Source organism: Paramisgurnus dabryanus, chromosome 2 (assembly GCF_030506205.2).
Source record: "Paramisgurnus dabryanus chromosome 2, PD_genome_1.1, whole genome shotgun sequence".
In the NCBI taxonomy this organism is placed as follows: Eukaryota; Metazoa; Chordata; class Actinopteri; order Cypriniformes; family Cobitidae; genus Paramisgurnus; species Paramisgurnus dabryanus.
In genome coordinates, this window is record NC_133338.1 from 9873146 (window position 1) to 9895536 (window position 22391).

The window sequence follows — 22391 nt, forward strand, 5'->3', positions numbered from 1 at the left end:
AGTGAGTGGCAATTTTCTGCAAATTTGTATATTCCAAAAACAATAAAAACATCAAGCTTATAAACATATATACTCTCATACATTTTGGTTTTATTTTCACCAAGTTGCTGTGTGTGGTTGTTAAATAAAGTGTTTTGTGTTTATGCTCAAGTGGGCTCAGTGATATGTTAAAAATGATATTATGGTGTTTTCTGGGTCAAAGAGGGAAAACTCACTGAATAGGGCTTATTCGCAAACACCGGAAGTAGCTAACCGCGGCCATCTTGTTGACATGACATCTGTCCTGCCCCTAGCCGCACGTAGATTTGAGTTGAGGGGAGCAGTAGCTTCATCTCGTCGGTATCAAGAGAAGATAAGCTTGATTGGTGTGGAACCATATCAGATAGACCCAATAGCTTTAAGTAAAGATCCGTCCTTATTGCCAGGCGTAACTTATGCGGATATCCATAACTATATTGTTCATACAGTATCCGCATGCATACAAGCACTGAAGGGCCGTTCACATTACAACGATAACTATAATGTATAACTATAACTATTACTAATTATAACTATAACTATAATGTATAACTACAACTATTACTTACAGGTAACTCCAGACTGTCTTTGATCATCCTGGAGGTGATCATTGGCTGAGCCTTTGCCATTCTGGTTATTCTTCTATCCATTTTGATGGTTGTCTTCCGTTTTCTTCCACGTCTCTCTGGTTTTGCTCTCCATTTTAAGGCATTGGAGATCATTTTAGCTGAACAGCCTATCATTTTTTGCACCTCTTAATAGGTTTTCCCCTCTCCAATCAACTTTTTGATCAAAGTACGCTGTTCTTCTGAACAACGTCTTGAACGACCCATTTTCCTCAGCTTTCAAATGCATGTTCAACAAGTGTTGGCTTCATCCTTAAATAGGGGCCACCTGATTCACACCTGTTTCTTCACAAAATTGATGACCTCAGTGATTGAATGCCACACTGCTATTTTTTTGAACACACCCCTTTCAACTAATTCAACTAATTGCCCAATTGCACAGCCTTAAGAGCGTGCATATCATGAATGCTGGGTCTCATTTGTTTTCTGAGAATCTACTGAACCTACTGGTAACTTGTTTGCCACGTAGCAATAAAAAATATACTAAAAACCTTGATTATTCTGGTTAGTCACATTGTACTGCTATTATTTTGAACAAGACTGTATATATATATATATATATATATATATATATATATATATATATATAGGTTTATGCTAATTCGCTCACGGCACTCGCGCAAATCACTGCCTTTAATATTGCTTGTAATAAAAACTTTTGCAGATGTCCTCAACACGCTGCGTTTCGCGTAACTCTAAACAGTGAATCTAATAGTTTGTGTAATCTCTTATACCTTAGTGAATCTAATAGTTTGTGTAATCTTACCTTTTGGCATAACAGTTAGTTAATGTAATAGATTAAAAAGCATTACGTAGTCAATTTTCACAGCAACTGCAGGTAATCTTGTGTTATAGACCTCAGCAATGAGCTTCACTGTCATTTTAAGTATTCGTGCACTTGAAGTTCAAATAGATTTTAATGCTATCAATGGTTTATCCTTCATCAGGTGGGAAAAATCACTCAGAAAGTGATCCCAATGATGTCGTTCATTGCATCTGTATCGTAATAGTTTTGGTGTGAGCTCCGCTATTCTCTTTAATGTAAAACGATTTTCAAAACTATATATTATCGTTATAATGTGAACGGCCCTTAATTTCCTACCTAGTATCAATGCCAGACCTATTATGTTCATATAGTTATTAATACTAATTTAATAACTGTCTCAATTTAGGGCAGCTTATTTGAAAGAGCAGTTTCAGCAACTGCTTACAGCTAAATATATGATCAAATTATGGGGACAGACTTTGCTGTGAGCATATATCCCTAACGTTACCTGGGGTAAAATGATGGGGAAAGACTTTACTGTTGGGAGTCTCTCCTTCGCTGGTTCAACTCCTCTGTCTCCTTCCTTTCATGTTTTCTGACAGTCGGTATCGCATAAAAACTAATTCCGGGGTTCTTTTTGCTGTTGTTAGAACAGCCGTGTATTACACCACACACCATCGCGCGGTTTAAAAAAAAATGACATCTATAATACCATGCATAATACCCACGCTGCCTCGCTTGTTAATTGACAGACTGGCAGTTCTATGTCAACAATATGGCCGCCGCGAACATTGATGACGTAGATCGAATAACTCCTATGGGGCTAGGCTAAATGCTAACACATTCACAACGCGCTGTACAGTGCACACATTGAAAAAAGATAGGTATGTATTAATTAGTCTAGGTTGAGGTAAGAACATAGTTTAATATGGCAAAAGGGTAGACTATTCCTTTAATCATCAGCACCTTAGCTTAGAGCTTCAAAAACCTTACCTGAGTTCCTTCTTTGGCTTTTCATCACGAAGGGATTTGCGACAAAGCTTTAGTGCACTGCCTGGATATGGGAACTCACGCATTTCCATTTGATCACAGTAGATTCTCAGGGGCTTGAGTACTCCACTTAGCTTCAGCAATTGTTCTGAAATACAAAACAGGGTAATATAAGCTTATTTTAATAAGTGAGCCTTATTAGTGAGCCACTAAAGCAAATGCTTCTGCCTGCAGACACATCTTCATCAGTGGTTGAAAATTTTAGTTTGAATGGGTTTGTTCAAGTGCAACAAGATGCAAAGTTGAACACAGTCTTGTCTGAGAAAAAGCTCTCTGTGTGCCCATGCATAGGCAACAGCCACATGTACCCAGCTGAGTTTCCTTTCAAGTGAACTTGTACTGCATCAGCACGCTGACGCTTTGGGGATGCCACTGCGTGATTGTGTCTGTAGCACATATGCAAAAACAGCCCAATAGTAGAAGGCAACATCATAGGCAAGGTGACATAAGAGCCAGGGGTATGCAGATGTGGGGGAGACAGAGGATTTACATCTATCCTCATCCCTCGGTTATGATGATTTTATTGACGTGCTTACTCATGCGGTGGCCCAATTAAAATTAGATTAGCCACCCTCAAAGAAAGCAGGCAAAAACTCCAGGCAAAATCTCAGTCTGCATGGTTGCCCTTTTTCTGGTGGAATCATTTACTACACCCTTTATCATACCCCTCAATCTAATTTCATGCCAATATTGTATATTACATTATTGTATAATGTCACTTTTCAAATCTCGTGATCACTAGGTGCCCCTGTGACAAACCGTTCCATGCAGCCCCAGTTCATGACTTTTATGACATATAACAGTTGGGGTTAGATGTCTCACTCATGGACACCTCAACACTTGGTCAGGTGGAGCTGGGGTTTGAACCACCAACCTTCCGATTTGAAGACAACCTACACTAACCACTGAACCACTGGCAATGCGCACATTAATTTGCAAAACATTTGCGAAGATATATCAATTTAGCATTAGATATAAGCAAAAATAGCATTTTTTCAAATCTCGTGAACACTAGGTGGCGCTGTGACGAAACTGTGCACACACCCTCATGTCATGACTGCCATAAAAACTACTTTGGCAAAGATACAGCCTGAAATCCGTTTGTTCGCACTCTACGTAAAATGTTATGGCGCGGTATACGGAAACGGATTGGCGAATCGACACGAATTCTATTACTTTTTGCCATGCGTGTCTCTAGATGCTAAACACCCATTCTTTACGCAAATTGGACCAAAGCTCTAAGACGAGTTCGAAAAAGTAGATTTTACAAACAATTTAAAATATCGAAATAATTAGCATAACGGAAATGACGTCATATGGTGCAATCGAATCGGCATGAGCCAAGGAATCAGAAGAAACAAGAATTGCGTTTCTATGACGTATGGGTCAGCAGTTATAACCAAAAATGCAAGTGAAAATTTGGACTGTTGGTGGCGCTATCGGGTTTGACAAAGACACTGCGAATTTGGTGTGGGGACTATTTGGAATGTCCTCTTTGAGTGTGCCAAATTTCATAACTTTCCAACAAAAATTTTTTAATTCAAAATGGCCGACCCCCAAAATGGCCGACCGAAAACCTTTTGGTATCGTTTGACTCTGCATGCCTCAAGGAATCTAACAATAGCACTTTTATAATTTTAGACTCAAGTTTGCAGTAGTTATAAGCAAAAATAGCAATTTTTCAAATCTTGTGAACACTAGGTGGCGCTGTGACGAAACTGGGCACGAACCCTCAGGTCATGACTGCCATCAAAACTACCAAGTGTCGTGTGAATACGTTTAACTTTGGCGAAGATACAGCTTATTTGGTGTGATGACTATTTAGAATGTCCTCTTTGAGTGTGCCAAATTTCACTGTACGGTTCTATGGGCTGCCATAGACGCAATGGCGGAAGAAGAACAATAATAGATAATAATAATAAGAAGAAAACTAACCATTCTGGGCTTGACCCCTAAAAATAAAGTAAGAAGGAATTAGGAAAGTATGTGAGAAATGAGATCAAAATTACCTTGCTTGCTTCTATCCGCCATTTCACCTCAGTGCGAGAAAAAAAATGCATCGCTTCTTCTGTGCGAGAAATGAGCAATTTTGATTGGTCTTCAATTCACTGTGAGCCTTTTTTCCAATCCGAAGACTGCAGCCTCCGGAGGTTGCCTTTTTACGCTGCATATATCATCAAGACTGTCTTATTTCAAAATATTAACAATTATAGTGTTTATTTTTATTCTTAGTTAATCGTAAATTGTTGTAATATGCATATGGCTTGCGAATGCAGGGCTCCAGACTAACTTTTTTCACTAGAAGCACAGTGGCCCCCAACTGAAAATTTTAGGGGCGCAACCAGAAAATTTAGGGGCACACACCCTGAATCAACATGCTAACCAAATATTCACATTTCTACTTATTTACACTGTATTACTAATAAATACTTTGATAGATGCAGAAAGTACAATGTGCTGTTTCAAATTCAGTGTCACATCACAAAAAAGGTCAAATTTACGGGTCGCACATGTGCGACTGGATGTAAAATTCAGTGGCACACTCTCAAATTTTGGTGGCAAAATGCCCCCATTTGGTGGCAGTCTGGAGCCCTGGAATGTAATGCTCAGTTAACTTAAATAAACCAGGCTTTATGACGTATGCAGCCTGCATATGCGACCTACGAAGGCTGCAACCTTTGGATTAAGAAACGGCCTCTGTGTATCGTAGCAACGAGCACAAGACTGTGCTGTTATGAAACCAGTCGAAAAATAGTTCTCGTGAATTGTTTATATATTTCGTGTGTGCATGTCTCTATATGATAGAATTATTATTTGATGCAAATAATTCTAGCCGGCTCAGCCAAACTTTATCAGCTGGCGGGTCAATTTGGCTTAGGAAATTATTGGCTGATGGCGGCTGAACTTCTAAATGGCGTAAATGGCGGCAGCTTCGGGGTCTAGTGTGGCGGCCATCTTGTGAAGTGGCTAGTGTGTGGCAGCCGTCTTGGGAAGTGGCGGCGGTCATCTTGGGAACTGGTTCTGGCATGGCGGCGGCCATCTTGAACATTGTGCACACAGGCTCCTGTAACCAGCTTGGTTCCACAGCCTGTAGAGCCTGGTGCTGACTGTCCCCCCAAAAAACTGTCTAGGGCCTCCTCCTCTTCAACCTCGCCCACAGTGAAGGAGGACCCGCTCAACATCAGGGCAAATTCAATAAATTAAAAAAATACCCTACTTCTCAACTTCTATGCATGAGGTAATGCAAATTGTCCTCTAACCCAAATCCAAAAATATTCATCAACGCAATCTCATCAAAACTGATGAAATTGCTCAACACCAAAAACTCCTCCATATATTCCTCAATGAAGTGTTTCCATGACACAGCTCGAAGAGCTTAACTCCCTGGGGTCCAAAAAGGCGGGGATGCATTTTGACACGTTTTCTACTTATCATAGCAGAATCAACTTAAACTATGTTTCAATGCAATACTGCCATTAGTTAATATCGTCTTTACTACCTTATCAATACAAGCCAAATCTGATCCAGAAAATGCAGACGATCAAGTTGATTGATCAACTTTGCCAGCGCAGCTTAAACAGAACATAACAAATTGGTAAGGTAAGGATTACTAAAACATTAAAACCATGTCTGCATTTGTGATTGTAGAAACAAAAACAACAAGTGCTACTCTGCACTGCACAAAACTCGTGTTTTAATCATGGTTTAGTCAGTCGTAAATTTTTTAAACATGAAAACAAAGACTACTTACAGGCTGTATTTTAGAAACGAGCAGAATTATGATAATGACCGATAATGAGCATGTCAACATGCCCAGAAAGTAAACTGTTGCCTACAATCTGTGTGTTTGTTGTAGTCTAAGAAAAGAGATTTACTTGGAAACCATAACTCACGTCATTGTTTACTTTGGGATTTGTACCTTTTGCATATTGTTAACATGTACTAATACATGCTTACACAACAAATGGAAATTTAAAATTGTGAATTGAATAATTGGTGACCTTTAAAGGTGCTCTAAGTGAATCTGTGTGACGTCCCTTCCTGTTGACGTTCGAAGTGTTGTCAAAAAAAAAAGGGTTGTCCCCTCCCTTCCTTGCTTTCTGAATGAGTCATGAACCCGCCCAACCCCCACTCCCAAATCCTTCTTGTCATTTATTGGCTGGAACACTTTGTTATTTTTAGTGGTGGTAGGTTTGACCACTCTGTTTTTGTTGCAGTTTGCGAAGCCTGGGCTGTCTGCAGAGACCGCGTTTTTTTACAGTGTGTTCAGAGGACAGGCAGCTAGCAGATAGGGAGGAGATGTTTACTATATGAAACAAAAAAAATTCATTGCCTAAAACCTGTGAATTCGCTTAAAGCCACTTTAAATTTAGTGTCTCCAAACAGCCATGATCCACAATTTACTCGCTTTTAGACGTGCTCAACTGTCACTCCAACAAAATTTTAGTGCATAATCTGTATTTACCCTACAGACTCTTCATAACAGCTCCCAGAAATGCATTCTGGGAAACTTGGCTATTGTAAGTCCACACAAGTCTCCTCCTGAATATGTGTGTACCGAATAGTACATGTTCGACATATACATAACCGAACTGAACAACTATAGTTAATAAAGTGTTTAAACGTGCATCATAAACATGACAGGTCTCTCTTCTGAAAAAATAAATTCCTAGAAGGGGAAAAAGTCTTCTGTATGTGCGGTTTAGAAAATGACAGAGGCACGAGTGTTTGCTGACTAGTGTTGCCAGATCTTGCACCAGGGCCGGCGTCAAGGGGGGGCATTCGCGGGCAGTGCCCCCCCAAACAGATTGTTGTGCCCCCCTACAAAGTTTTTTATTAATTTAATATATATCAAGAATAATTCAAATAAATTAAACATTGGATGTTTCATGACTTTTAATGTAATCAAATGAGGAACAAATTGTTGATATATGTTTTCTTTAATTAAAACAGACCAGTTTCTCTGATTGGTTGTATTGCCGGGTCTCATGCGTCATTAGGCTTTAGCATATTTGTGACTTGATACTAGCAACGTGTTTTTTCGCGGCATTTTATGGATCGTGTAAAATATGGATATTAGAACATTTAGAACGAACCAGCACCGCCTGCTTCATCTTCATGCAAACACAGACTGGCTCAAACTCAGAGATTAGAGGTCGAGGTCGAGGTGGAATTTACAAATCTACAGGACACTGTTTTAAGGATGTTTTATGTTCGTACACGCCGTCTTCAGCTATTTTAAAGGTAAGTTAGCGTTGTTTTAAATTACGTAAGCTTAAATGTGGCTATAGACCATTAACAGCATTACGACGTGATTATGGTAAAGCGTCTTTTTTAAAGCTAGGACGCTGTGCGCGCTGTGCTATGAAACCCATTCAATGGCTTGCGCCGCGCGAGGGCGGTTTGTTGTTGCGTCGAGCTAAACGCGAGCGCAGCGGAGCTCAGCTTGCGCTCACGCCGCGGTTGAAGTTCAATAGTTTTGCGCATAGTTTTATGGTCTTTTGCACTTTATACGGGAAATGAGCTGACAGTCTGTACCAGTTGTATGAGTCTGTGCTTGCACTGTATTTGTTGTTTTAATGTCTTGTTGTTGCAAGTTATTGTTGCTATTGCGTGCCCCCCTGTTGGAAGCCAAGTGCCCCCCTGTTAGTTATGGTCTGGCGCCGGCTCTGTCTTGCACTTAAAAAACAGCGAACAAGAAAAATCCAATAATAACCGAAATAAATCTAAATGCTTTACCTCAAAGATCAAAATATTGGAACCGGCACCATCACACTTTATTAACACCAAAAACTTGATCGCCTTATGAGCCAAAAGCCATAAACGGTTAAGCGCCAAAACGGTATTTACGTACAAAAAAGACAAGGACCTGGCAACACTGCAAGACCGCACACTGTGAAGCAGCCTCACAAAAGCGTACAATACACAACGCCAAGACGGAGGTTTATTGCAAAACACAATGCTGTTCAATTATTTTGGTCAAAGCTGTGAGTGATAAGCACGCGAGACGGCAGAACGTTGCTATGGTTATTTCTGTGTCAATCATCACATTTCCGGGAGTTCCGTACAGACATGAAACAAACATTTAGGGATTCACTCCCGCATTTAAATGCGGTTGTCACTCCCGAAAGTTTGCATACGAGACCTATTATACAATGATGAATTAGGGCGCACTCACACTATCCAAACCAAACCGCGCTCGGGCGCGTTTGACCCCCAAAGCCTGGTTTGTTTGACTAGTGTGATCGCTCTGTTAATTGGTTAATCGTGCCGCGGCCGGGCTGCAGAGGTGAGAGCGCAATCGCGCCTGAGCGCAATTCAAAAGGTGAAGACGTCAGTTGCGCGACCACTCACGTTTATCTGCCTCCATAAAAACCTTTTGATGTGAGCAGCGGGGTTACTGAATGTCCGAGCTGCTCACGTGACAGATCAACTAAGCAATATGATGACATGTGAGAGGGCTGTCTGTAATCGCGCACCAAACGACTCAGAATAAAAAAACACAGACTTATCATTACGGTGGGTTCCAGTGTTAAAAGAGAGCTTTACTTCCTGCTTTTTTCAAAACAATCGCATCTTAATGACGAAAGCGCGCCCGGACTCGGATCGATAAAAAGTACAGTGTGAGTGCGTGCATCTGGGGGAGTAGGGAGGGGTGACAATTGCGCTGGGGCATGGTTTGGTTTGGATAATGTGAGTGCACCCTTAAAGGCTTACAATCTGATATAAATCTTAAAGTGCTGTTATAAACAGCATCCAAAGAAGAAAGAAGTTCAGAGAAAGCAAATTGATACACCATGTCACCATAATCAAGTTCAGGCAAAAAAGTAGCAGAAACTAGCCTCTTTCTTACATTAAACGAAAAACAAAATGTATTTCTAAAATAAAACCCATGCTTTATCATCAATTTTTTCTTTACATTATTTATGTGAGACCCAAAAAATAATTTATCATCGTTAATAGTGCCACGATAATTATATTTATAACTCAATTACATAGCTTGTGACGTCTGCACTGCAAAAAAAATTAAAAATACTTTCTTAGTATTTCTGTCTTGTTTTCAGTAAAAAAATCTTAAAGATGTATTTCTTGATGAGCAAAATGACATAGGACAATAAGTGTAGTTTTCAGACCAAAAATCTTTTTTGAGTCTGAGATTATATAAATTTAGTTTTATCTACATTCAAAACAAGTTTTAGTGTATGAAACCGAGACTGAATAATTTCAAAAGCCGATTAAAAAAAAACTTTGATAAATCGATAAAAAGGGAAGGGCTCTCTTTCAATTAATCCAGCAATATCATTTAAAACTTTCAAAAAGGCTGTTGTGATATTATGTTTTTTGCGAAACCCAGATTACTTTTTAGATAGAATTTTGTTTGCATTCACATAAGTCAACTGATCACTAATAAAACTTTCTAAAATTTTCGATAGGACACAAAGCTTTGAGATTGGTCTATAATTATTTAATATATTGGGATCTCCCACATTTAACAAGGGAAAAACAAAAGCTGACTTCCAGATTATAATACCAGTGTCTATTGAAAGATTAAAAAGATAAGTTAAAAGGGTTGAAATTATATCAGATACTTTCCACACAATCAGGGCCTGGCGATTTATTTGTATCAAGCAATTTAAGTGCTTTATGGACATCAAAACTCTTGACATGTGCAAAAGTGAACTCCTCCTTTTTAAAACTAGTTTCTGCATTAACTCATTATTTGAGCACAAAAAGTTATGTGACCCAAATAATGACACAATGAACCATGATTATGCATGAACTGAGGAAATAACTGACGTGGAAATGTACATATTTTTAAACATTAACATAAAATCAACATGATAACAGCCTGTTACAGTGAAGAAAATAAGTTTTTGAACACCCTGCTATTTTGCAAGTTCTTCCACTTAGAAATCATGAAGGGGTCTGAAATTGTCATCGTAGGTGCATGTCCATTGTGAGAGATATATTCTAAAAAAAATCCAGATATCACAATGTATGATTTTTTAACAATTTATTTGTATGATACAGCTGCAAATAAGTATTTGAACACCTGTCTATCAGCTAGACCCTCAAAGACCTGTTAGTCTGCCTTTAAAATGTCCAGCTCCACTTCATTTATTTTCCTAAATTAGATGCACCTGTTTGAGGTCGTTAGCTGCATAAAGACACCTGTCCACCCCATACAATCAGTAAGAATCCAAAGAAATCACTAAGAAAGGTGAGAAATCTTTCAGGTGTCAGATGAAACCAAAATATAACTTTTTGGTCATAATTCCACTAAACGTGTTTGGAAGAAGAAGAATGATGAGTACCATCCCAAGAACACCATCCCTACTGTGAAGCATGGGGGTGGTAGCATCATGCTTTGGGGGGGGTTTTTCTGCACAAGGGACAGGGCGACTGCACTGTATTAAGCAGAGGATGACGGGGGCCACACAGCCAGGATAACCAAGGAGTGGCTCTGTAAGAAGCATATCAAGGTTCTGCCGTGGCCTAACCAGTCTCCAAACCTAAACCCAATAGAGAATCTTTGGAGGGAGCTCAAACTCCGTGTATCTCAGCGACAGGCCAGAAACCTGACTGATCTAGAGAAGATCTGTGTGGAGGAGTGGGCCAAAATCCCTCCTGCAGTGTGTGCAAACCTGGTGAAAAACTACAGGAAACATTTGACCTCTGTAATTGCAAACAAAGGCTACTGTACCAAATATTAACATTGATTGTATCAGGTGTTCAAATACTTATTTGCAGCTGTAATATACAAATAAAAAGTAAAGAAATTCTACATTGTGATTTCTGGATTTTTTTTTTAGATTATGTCTCTCACAGTGGACATGCACCTACGATGATAATTTCAGACCCCTCCATGATTTCTAAGTGGAAGAACTTGCAAAATAGCAGGGTGTTCAAATACTTATTTTCCTCACTGTATATTAAACAGCATTTTCGTTAAACATGTAGCAAGTGTTAAGCATTATATGTAAACCCATTCAACTTACTGTCAACTTGAGTATGAAGATCATATTTTAGTTACTTGTCTTGAACACAGCTTCCGTTAAACGCTATCCAAGAATTTTTCCCTCCACCATAATAACACTGAACAAGCTATAACCCTGATCAAAGATGTTTGTTGTGGTGCTCGGCTGGCAAAGTAGACATCACCTATCAGGGTTCAACATAAAGGACTGCCCGATGGCCCAGGACTAGCTTGAGAGACGCTCAGGCCAGTAAACAGTATTGTCACTAGGCCAATTGGGCCACTGCTTCTCCCTCAGTTACTAATGTATTTTCTCCCTGTGTGTATCCTTTTGCAGTGTTATCATCAAAACACATTTTAAGCATCGTGAACGTACATTTTTCTATCAATTTCATGAGGTTTCTCCTACCTTATTGTTGTTTGTGGTCAGCTGGTAGAGCAAAGAGACGTTAAGATGGCAGTGGTGGCCAAATAAAAATGTAATAATTTAACATCTTGGAAGCAGACATTTACTTGGGTAAAACACGACGAAGGAAACGATGCAGTGTAACAAACCTTTTATTAGTGGGGCCAGTAAAAATTTTGGCAGGGAAAGTGAAAACCTGAACAACTGGCCAAACCAGGCCAGTATAAAAAATTATTTGAGATGAGCCCTGCCGATGCTAAAATGATGCTCATTAACCCAGATTCATGGCATTTATTCGCCATACGAATAAATGTCATGGCACAGAGAATTTTATTTGCCTGCAAAGAAACCCAAGATGTTTGACATCCTACCTGAAGCAATTTGGTAGATTCTCTTTAACAACTTTGCAATTTCTATGTCGTTCAACTTTTAGATGATTTCTTAAATCTTTCCCTGCCATTGACAAGTTATCTTGTGAAATAAGAGAAAAATTTGCATGGAAAAAAAACATCATGTCCCTGATGAGGTTTTATTTTAATCTATAATACCACAATTATCCACTAGATACCCAATTTATAAAAAACTGAAGAAAAAATTATTTACAAATTTTAAACTGTTTATGTTTTGATAATCATTCTGAATCTGATCTCTAATGAAAGATTTATTCTCTGTAACAGCAGCTTGATGTTATGCCTGGAACCACAACTTAACCCATCTGTGATTTACTTAACTGCACAATCGGACAAGACCGATTTAAAACAATATAAAATGTTCAACCCACTGTCACAGCAGTGTCAGTATAGTACATCCTAAAGCCATCTTAACCAAGCGGGCAAGTTTGGACTGAACCGGGATGTTGCCAAAGCATACAGCATTTTCAGCACGTAAAACTAGTGATTTTATTTAAAAACAGCAGTAAAGTTATGTTCCTTCACGCTCCAGCACGAGCCCAGTTTCTCTAAACAATTTGCCCATTGCCGCAACAATGATGTTTTCCCTGCTTCCCGCTAGGGGTTATTTTTTGTGTTCATTCCCAATAAAAACAGAATGTTGTGCTTTTCGCCAATCTAAGAAAATAAACATGATGCGCATTCTGTTCTCTCTCCCTCAGTGAAGTCCTTTCTGAAACGCGTCAGAAAAATTAACAGTAATTTAACGAATACTTGTCATACAAACAAAGTGCAGCAAACATGACATCTAAATCCTAAGTTACTTGCGTATGTGTGTTTCTGAAAGTTCTCTCCAGACGCAAGTAATTTCTTTGTGCTGCTGTCAAACAGTAGACACGACAGGCACACACAAACACACGAGGCATCATATTTGAAGCGCTTTGTTGCCATCTGCCCATATCCCCCTTAAAATCGAGCCGTGACTTTGATTTTGCACAACAAATCCTTTTCAATACATAAATCTTTACAGTTTTCTTTTTCTTTGGGTTACAAGCCATACTCTCTATCCATTAGGCCACAACTGCCCCTATTTATAACTATAGTGAAGCAATCAAATGACAATTCACCTGCAACAATGTCCACAGACTTGTTAGAAGGTCCACAGTAAAGGATAGCAGGCTTTTTTAGCTGTTTCTGAGCAGGACATGATTCAGAGGAAGTGGCTAGAAAGTCTTTGTTTTTCTTGAAGAAGTGGTAAACAATGTGAATACCAACCACTGTTTTCCCTGTACCTGTTTAAAAAATAAAATGAAATATGAATACACTGTTTTCACCATTTCCAGAGAACCAAAGTATTTCCAACTTTCTTGAAATTTTAAATCAGGTCTCCGTAATAATACTATAAGGTACCAAAACTTAAGAATAAAGAATGTGACCCAAATGTGGACCAGGAAAAACTGGATGTTTAAGAGAAATAAACAGAACTTACATTAAAGGGGTCATCTTACACTCTATTGTAAAAAATCTAGATTTTTTTTGGGGTGTACTGTTTTTTAATGCTTGATTGTTAAGAAAAAAGCACACATTTAGAATATTGCAACACCTCTTTCCTAGTCTATTCTGGTCTCTATGTGCCCCCCCTTTGAAAGCATCTTTCTTCGCTGATTGGTCAAAATAGCCCAGTCTGTTTTGATTGGTCACCCAGCATGTTTCGGAAATGTACTGCCCCTTACACAACCATAACCTTTAGCTTATCAGGTGCAAATAGTACATCTGACCAAAATCATAACCTTTCGCTTCTCAGGTGTAAATGGTTACAATGGTGTCAGTTTTCTCAGTCTTTTGTAATCATCTTATTATCAAGTTATTAAGTCCACACATGCACACAATATTTGAAAAAAAAAGCATAATAGGACCCCTTTAAAATACTTTTACAATAATTGGACCCTATACTGTTTATTACCTAGTTGCAAATGTACAATTGAGCAATAAAACCAAAAGTGACAGATTCAAACAACTAATGTAGAAGTTAACATTTTATAAAGAAAATGTTTTTGACGAAATGCTGGGATATGTTGTAGGTAGTTGGCAGGCCCAGTTCTGTTGGTTGCTATAGGGTGTTGCAGGTTCACAAAAAAAAAATATAAAGAGTCTGCAATTTTTCACAATATAGAATTTATAAATAGTAAAACTAAACAACAAATCAGATCTTTTTCAGTTTTTTTTTTAAAAGTTTACCTGGTGGACCTTGGATCACTGTAAAAGGTTTTCTTAGAGCCGCCTCAACTGCTCTTTTCTGGCTTTCATTCAACTGCTGCAGTTTCAGACTCTTGTCCATGGTGTACAAGCTGCTATTTTTATCTGCATGACCTAATAATAATAATAATAATAATAATAATCTAATATTCTTAATATACAGTTTAAATTAACTGAAGCATTTCAAAATGAAGCATTTCAAAATATATATATATACAGTACTAGTTTAAATTAAGTTATTTCATGTTGCTTACTGCAGTTCACGTCATTAAGTTGTCCAGCAGCAACACTTTTCACCAAGTGATTAGCATTTTTTAACTTTGCAATAGCTTGTTCCTTGAGCCTGCAAAAAAATCATGAGTTACAAAGCATACAATTGGGAGAAAATCTACTACTAAATGTATTAGCAGGGTAAATAGCACTCACATGTATGGAATTTTTTTGGGAATGACCTCTACGGTGAATCTTGTTTTATTATGAAAAACCCCAGGTGGGATGTAACACATAGACCTTTGTACAATCTTAAAATCAATTTTGCCTGATGTTTGGTCTTTGTACTTTTGTTCCTTTTTGGTGGCAACTCCATGTGCGACCCATGTGAAAGGTAATGGACCCTGCAGATCTGAAACTACTGAACCATCCAAATGTTTTGCTTTTTTCTTAGGATTTTCATCTTTCTGATGCTTTAGTCTGATGCATAAAAAGCAGTTTCTAAGATCAAACTCTAGAGACCATTGTTTTCTCTGAGTCTTTGTTATATGAAACACCCCTTGGAGATCAATTCCATTGACAGTCCATTTAATAGGCACATCCTCTAATAAGATGCTATTATTTTCTTCCAAAGCATTGTAAGCTGTGTCTATGTAACATAGTTGACTCCAGATATCCTGGTACTCTTTGTAGTTTTTATATGAGGGCTGTGATGGACGGCATGCTGTTTGGCAGAAGCACTCAGTGGGGTTTCTTGTGTGCTCCAAGCAGATGTCAAAGTTTTCATTAATGTTAACCAGCTGTATTACAGGAACGGTCAAGCCATCCTTGAGTTCGATCCCAAGTTGCACTTGAACAACCTGTCCTAGCTTCAGCTCCATGGTTAACTCTTTACAATGTTGCTCTGTTTTTTTCTCACTTCTCAGCCCTTCAATTTCTTTTTTCGCCCCTTCTTTCATGTCATGGAGGCATTGTCCAATCTTAACCCAGTCCTGCTCTTTCATGGCGGATAACAATTTTTGCCACAGGTTACCTGACACTAGAATCATGTTGTTGAATAGCTTGGGTGTATATGAAATCTGGGAGGATTTGAACGAATATACTCTCCTCTTCCAAAGAAGAGTAATGGAATTTTTGTCCTCATTGTATTTAGGTTGATCCACAATTTTAAGATGTCTATACAAAATGTTGATGACCTCTGAAATAGGATGTAGTGGAAAGGATATTGTAAAATCATGCCCCTTCGGAGTTAGCCGGTCAACCACTGCTAGCCTGACCACATCTTTAGGTTCAAGAGAAAGAGACTGAAACTTTCTCAGTATCAGTAATTGAGCATCACGCTCCTCTTCTACTTTCATTCCAGATTGACAGAACTCGTTGATTTCATTTTGTGTGTAATCAGCTTGCTTTATTTTATCTTCAGAGAGAATGGTGTGCAGAAGCCTCTGCAGGATAAGGTCTAAATAACGCCTCATAGGAGAAGATGCCTGGGTGTATGCATTTAGACGCAAATCATAATGACCCAGTCTAGAATCTGTTGATGAACAGGACCTACGAATTACAGCTTTCGTTTGAATTTTATGAAACTCCTGTACCATAGGCAGAAGGGTAGGATGGATTGCGTCTGAAACTATTAATTGCATCAAATTGTAATAATCTTTGTTTTGTGCATACATTTCCATTTTCTGAAATATGGAACTAAAAATGTTAAGCAATATGCCATGCTCCTTGTCATTGTTGAGGATGTTCTTCATATTGTCATATTCTAGCACTGAGCAAACCTCCTTTACATCCTGTTCACTATTCTGATTTACTTTGCAGATACTTGCAATGTAATGTGACATGGGAATTAAGTCAACATACTTTTCTTCAAACTGTTCCAGTAGCTCAGAATCTGGCTCCCTATGGCACCTCAGTGGTGTAATGTCCCTTGTGATGTCTGCAGATATGAGTTCTTCAGCTACAGCGCTATTGTAGAGATTCATTAGCTCCTCCACCATGGCATGAGAACGACTCTGCCCTGGCTGCCTCTCACAGGGCCACCCCCCATCCAGTCTATACTTTCTATGCACCTCAGAAAAATGGTAGGCAATAGCTACACAGTCCTCCACACAGGAGATCTGCAAAGGTTTGGTGATATCAAAGCAGTTTCCCTGAATTATTATGTCTGCATCTTCATATGACATACGTTCATCAGATCTAATTTCAGTTAGAGCAAAACGTCTGTCTTTGATGTTGCTTGTTTTCTTGTCAATGTCTATTAGCAATGATATGGCTCTACGATGCTTTTTAGGGATCAAACTTAAAATACTTTGGCTCAGCTCTCTTGAGAACATGAAGGTCAGCTCTCCCTTTTCTTGAGTGTAAATCGTTTTGCCAAGCTGTTTAGCAAATTTATCTGGCTCACTATCTTTTCTTACATAACTCGCAACATCTGTGATATGAATACCAATCTGATAGGTATTATCATTAATTTTACTCACACTAATGGCATCATCTAGGTCCTGAGCTTTAGAAGAGTCAATGGTGAAAGTAATGTGGTCACACAATTTCTCCCTTTCTAGGGGCCTGTAATTTTCAAGTTCTTGTGGATTAGATAATGGAGGATCTTTATATCCCAGCTTAAACTTGAGGAGTTCTTGTAGGGAATCCTCCTCTGAAATAACTCTTGTAACCACGCCAAGAGGATAGAATTTATTTTCTTCCCATTTAATGACCTTGACAATTAACAATTGATTGTCTGAATCCTCTACGAATTCCTTTGTCACCCACCTTCCATACTTATGTTCTCGTATTTCAACTGCATCAATATTTTTTTGAATTGTCAGTATTCTTGTCATGGGTTTGTTAATAGGTGTAACAATTTTGGAGTGTTTTTGCATCCTCCTACAGATAACTGTAAGGCATTCTTCATCTCTATTTATCAATCCAATGACTTTTCCTTCCCATGGAGACTGTTTCCTGCTTATGATCTCTACACAGACTTCATCTTCTGGAAACGACCTGCCCACATTTTCTCTTCCAGTGATTTTAATATGGAGTGTTGGCTCATCAATAGGTCTTGCATATGCCAGATCATGTCGTTCCATTTCTAATTTACAGCGTTTGAAGTCATTTGGATTAGTAATCAAACATTCTTTAATATCTTTCTTGTTGAGTTCCTGATAAAATTCAGGGTCAGACTTCAGATTTGGGCCCACCACTAAAGTCATTTTTGATATTAAGGTCTTCAAATTCTTATTTGGGTCTTCTTCTGCAAAAAAAATTACAACATTAGACACTCAAGAGCAATATAGTCTTCATGGTGTTTTAGATGTATATAACTTCCTCTCCTCTGCATGACAAATTAAGTTTTATTTATTTATTCCTTATGTCGTTTACATGACATTAAATGTTATTAAATGCACTACTATAATTGTTAGCTTCTGCTAACTTGTAACACCCATGAATCATAAATAAGTCGATTACTCCGTTTTATGCATTTTAAACACTTTTTATCAAAATCTGACATTTTCACTTAATTGAGTCTTTTAACTCAAATCCTATATACATGCAAATCTGTACAGTGGCAAGAAAAAGTATGTGAACCTTTTTGAATTTCATGGTGTTCTGAAAAATTTGTCATAAAATGTGATCTGATCTTTATCTTCAGTCAAGGGTATTGACAAACATTTACATTACATTTAGTAATTTATTAGACACTTTTGTCCAAAGCGACTTACAAATGAGGTAAACAATAGAAGCAATTATAGCAAAACAAGAACAGCAATACAAAAGTGCACTAGAAATAGTCTCATCAAGTCTAACACAGTATACAAAGCCAAGAGTTAGTTAGTAATTTGTTTTAGAATGTGTAAGAATGTACAGATAAAGAAAAAATGGAAAATAGAGAAGGATATCATCATATTAGGCCTTATATTAGGAAGTGAGGTAATGGCGGAAGAGATGCGTTTTTAGCTGATTTTTAAAGACAGCTACAGAGTCAGCAGATCGTGCCACAAATGTGCGAGAAGGTGCAAGAAGAGAAGTTTCGCGATAATGTTTTTTCCCTTTTTGAGAAGGCCCCACAAGCGGTCGCTCTGTGACCAGGCACAGGGATCGAGAGGGTACATAAGGCTGTATAAGCAAGTCAAGGTAAGGGGTGCTGACCCAGTAGTGGTTTTAAAGGCCAGGAACAGAGCTTTGAAATTGATGCAAGCTGCTATAGAAAGCCAGTGTAACTTGACACAGAGAGTAGTAAGTGACGTGCGCCCTCTTTGGCTCATTGAAGACTACTCTTGCCGCTGCATTCTGAATCATCTGTAGGGGTTTGGTTGGGCAGGCTGGAAGTACAGCCAGTAACACATTGCAGTAGTCCAGTCTGGACAGGACAAGAGCTTGGACTAGCATGCTCACTTAAGAAAGGTCTAATTTTCCTAAATTGTAGAGGATGAATCTACTAGAGTGGGTGGTACTGGCAACATCCTCCGTGAAGCTAAACTGATCATTAATGATCACTTCCATGTTTTTAGCTGTCCTGGAAGGCGTGATGGTCAAAGAACCTAGCTGAATGGAAAGGTTGTGATGAATCTTCAGTTCAGATGATATGACAAGCCGTTCTGTCTTCGCAAAGTTAAGCTTGAGATGGTGATCCTTCATCCAGAGTGAGATGTCACATCCGCATAGCAGTGGTAGGAAAAGCCATGTTTTCGAATGATAGAACCCAGGGATGTTATGTATATCGAAAAGAGCAGTGGTCCAAGCATGGAGTCTTGAGGTACCCTCGGTATTGAGACATTGGGGTTCGGAGACGTCACCTCTCAAGTGTCTTGGCAATGAAGGGAAGAAGAGGAATGGTCTGTAGTTCTCTAGCATAGCAGGCTACGGCTCAGAGAACTGACTGCTGATAGTATTTGTTTTCTTCATAAAAGAAGGAAGCAAAATCATCAGCCATTAAGTCAGATGAAGGTGTGGGGGCGGGTGGACAAAGAAGAGTAGAGAAGTTCTTCAAGAGAGTGTGAGAGTCAGGTGAGCTGTTAATTTGATAGTGTGATGTATTGGGTCATAACCAAGTAGATATCCGTGGAGAAAGAGAAGAGACTGATAGAGACAGAGGTCAGCAGGATCTTTTGATCCGTGCCACTTCCTTTCTGCAGCCCTAAGTCTGGGGCGATGCTCACGGAGAACCTCAGATAGCCAAGGGGCAGATGGTGATGACGAGCCAGTCCAGATGTCTAAGGGCAAAAACTAAGCAGGATGAAAGAGTGGAGCATAGTGTGTCAGTGGTGTTGATTGTATCTAATAGAGAAATTTGGTTGGGAAGGGGAGCGTGGAGGAGACCACAGAGGATAAGCGGGAGGGAGAGAGCATGCATAGGTTGCGTTGGAACGTGACCAATGGGGGATCATGTGCAGTGACTGGGGGAGTTAGGTCAAGAGCAATGCTTTGAAACTGTTCACAGAATGAAAACCAGAAACTTTTGTTGTTTTGCAAGGAACAAAAACGAAACTAGAAGCTTTCAAAAAACTTATTTTTTTCTGTTCTTTGACATGATTTATGTGCAATATGACTCGTTGCACATAAATCATGTGCATGACGTCGTTGACTCATCGGAGAAATGAGAAGCTTGCCACCAGCAAGTAGCCTACTCAAGCCCAAGTCTCTAATGCTCAATCATAAGAGGTAAATATTATAGGCTACCAAGAATCTCAAGATGTTTATTTTTTTAATACCAATAAGTGGTGTAACGGATCACAGTGAATCCCAGATCCTTACAGATCATGACCCACAGTTCGGCTTGCATACGATTCCCGGATTAATACGCAAATTTAAATAGGGTGAAAGTAGGTCATTTGCACATGTTTCAAAGACTTTTATTTAATCTTTATTTAACCAGGAAAGATCCCATTGAGTTACAGTAACTCTTCTCCCAGGGAGTCCTGGCCAAGACTGGCGGCCAAAATTTTTTAATACATAAAAGACAGGACATAAATTACATAAAACACCACAAATCTCTTTACATACTAGAAAACAAATAAAAAGTAACTATGCTTAACATCAGCAAATGCATACATACAATTGTATTAAACACCTAATTAAAAGCAATTGCACTGTTCAGTCAGAGTTAATTTAAAAAGTGTTTTTTTAAATTAATGAATGGAAGTGATACTAGATTTAAGATGTTTTGGAGTTCATTCCAGACTTTTGGTGCATATTTTACCAAGGCCTGTTCTTGTTTGTGGAATAATTAATAGTATATTCTTTGCAACCTTGTACTGTAAGCAGTATTTTGGTAAATGAGCAGATTTGAAATATAGATGGGTAATTTACCCATTAATGCTCTAGCAATAAAATTCAATAAATTAAATTTTCTTCTGAGGGAGAGGAAGGACCATTGTACAGTTTCGTACAGAGTGCAGTGGTGAGTCTTAGCTGCTGCACCTGTAATGAAACGTAAGGCTGAGTGGTATAGCACATCTAGTTTTTTTTATAAAATTGAAGTAGAGTGCATTTAAATTAGGTCACCATAATCCAGAACTGATGAGAATGTGCTCTGCACCAACCTCTTCCTTGCTGAATAAGGAAAGCACTTCTTTAATCTAAAATAAAAACCTAACTTGTAGGGGTGTGACGAGACACTTAATCCACGAGACGAGAAGAAACACAAGATTGGGTTTACGAGAACAAGACGATATTTTTACACTTTTTAAAAAACCCTCAATGATAAAATAAATGAATAAGAAACTGAAATCACTAGGGATGTCCCGATCCGATCACGTGATCGGTAATCGGCCCGATCACGTGGTTTCAGACTAGATCGGAATCGGACGTTATCTTCCGATCAGAACTCTGATACATATGCAGGGTTTAAATTGGGCCAGGACCGTCCGGGGTTAAGCCCCGGCACACAGACTGAAGGTCTCGCTCTGCTCCGCGCCAGTGTACGCGCTGCGCTGCTGCGTGTGAACTGACGTGAATAATGACGTGTTTTCATTCATAGGCTTTACACACTCCTACCGCTCATTTAAACGAGGCGTCGATCGTTTTTGTCACTAAGTGCTCAGTTAATCTACATCAGTACGCAGCTCCGTGTCTCACTCAGAACCTCAAGAATGCGCATTCGCGCAGGAGGATCACATTACACATTGTAGAGATGAGAGATAGAGAGAGAGGTAAGAATAGTGCACATGTCGAAAAAACTTAATAGAAGTCTATAAACAAAGTATTAAAGTATGTATAGCCATGTTAATCATTTTATTACAATATGTTAACTAGATAACTGGATTACAACTTATTGTATAGTTTAATAAAATTATGTATTTGATTATACAAATCAATTACGACCTAACTAGTGATTGTTTAACTAACTGCTGACCAGCTTAAGGAATCTCTATGGCTAATTTATAAGACATAGCCTATTGCTGAATCAGTATGTTATTTTTCTTGTTAATTGAGTCTTTTTGGGTAGCCTATCTTATGCCTAGAATTAGTCAAGGAGGTTGAGTCTTATCACTTCCTTCAAAATGTTATCAATAGTGCATAATGACATGTGCAACAAATGCATATAGAGCAGGGGTCTCAAACTCAAACTGGCTTGGGGCCATTTCTGAGATTGACATTTCATCGGAGGGCCGCAGACTTATTTAAATGTTCAAAAAAGTAAAATTTTTTGGTAAATGTACTGTTTAAATTCTATTATTTAATGTATAATAAT

General features: G+C 38.6%; 1 protein-coding gene across 1 annotated transcript in view; it reads right to left on the reverse strand.

Annotated features, from left to right (window-relative positions):
- Nucleotides 1-22391, reverse strand: part of helz2c (helicase with zinc finger 2c) — an 88972-nt gene that overhangs the window by 32653 nt on the left and 33928 nt on the right. Inside the window, exons 2-6 of the mRNA XM_065294308.1 lie at nt 14915-17951; nt 14743-14831; nt 14471-14602; nt 13360-13524; nt 2404-2548 (exon numbers count right to left, since the gene is read on the reverse strand). Coding sequence (XP_065150380.1) covers nt 2404-2548; nt 13360-13524; nt 14471-14602; nt 14743-14831; nt 14915-17910 — 3527 coding nt within the window. The 5' untranslated portion in view covers nt 17911-17951. The remainder of the gene's footprint in view (nt 1-2403; nt 2549-13359; nt 13525-14470; nt 14603-14742; nt 14832-14914; nt 17952-22391) is intronic.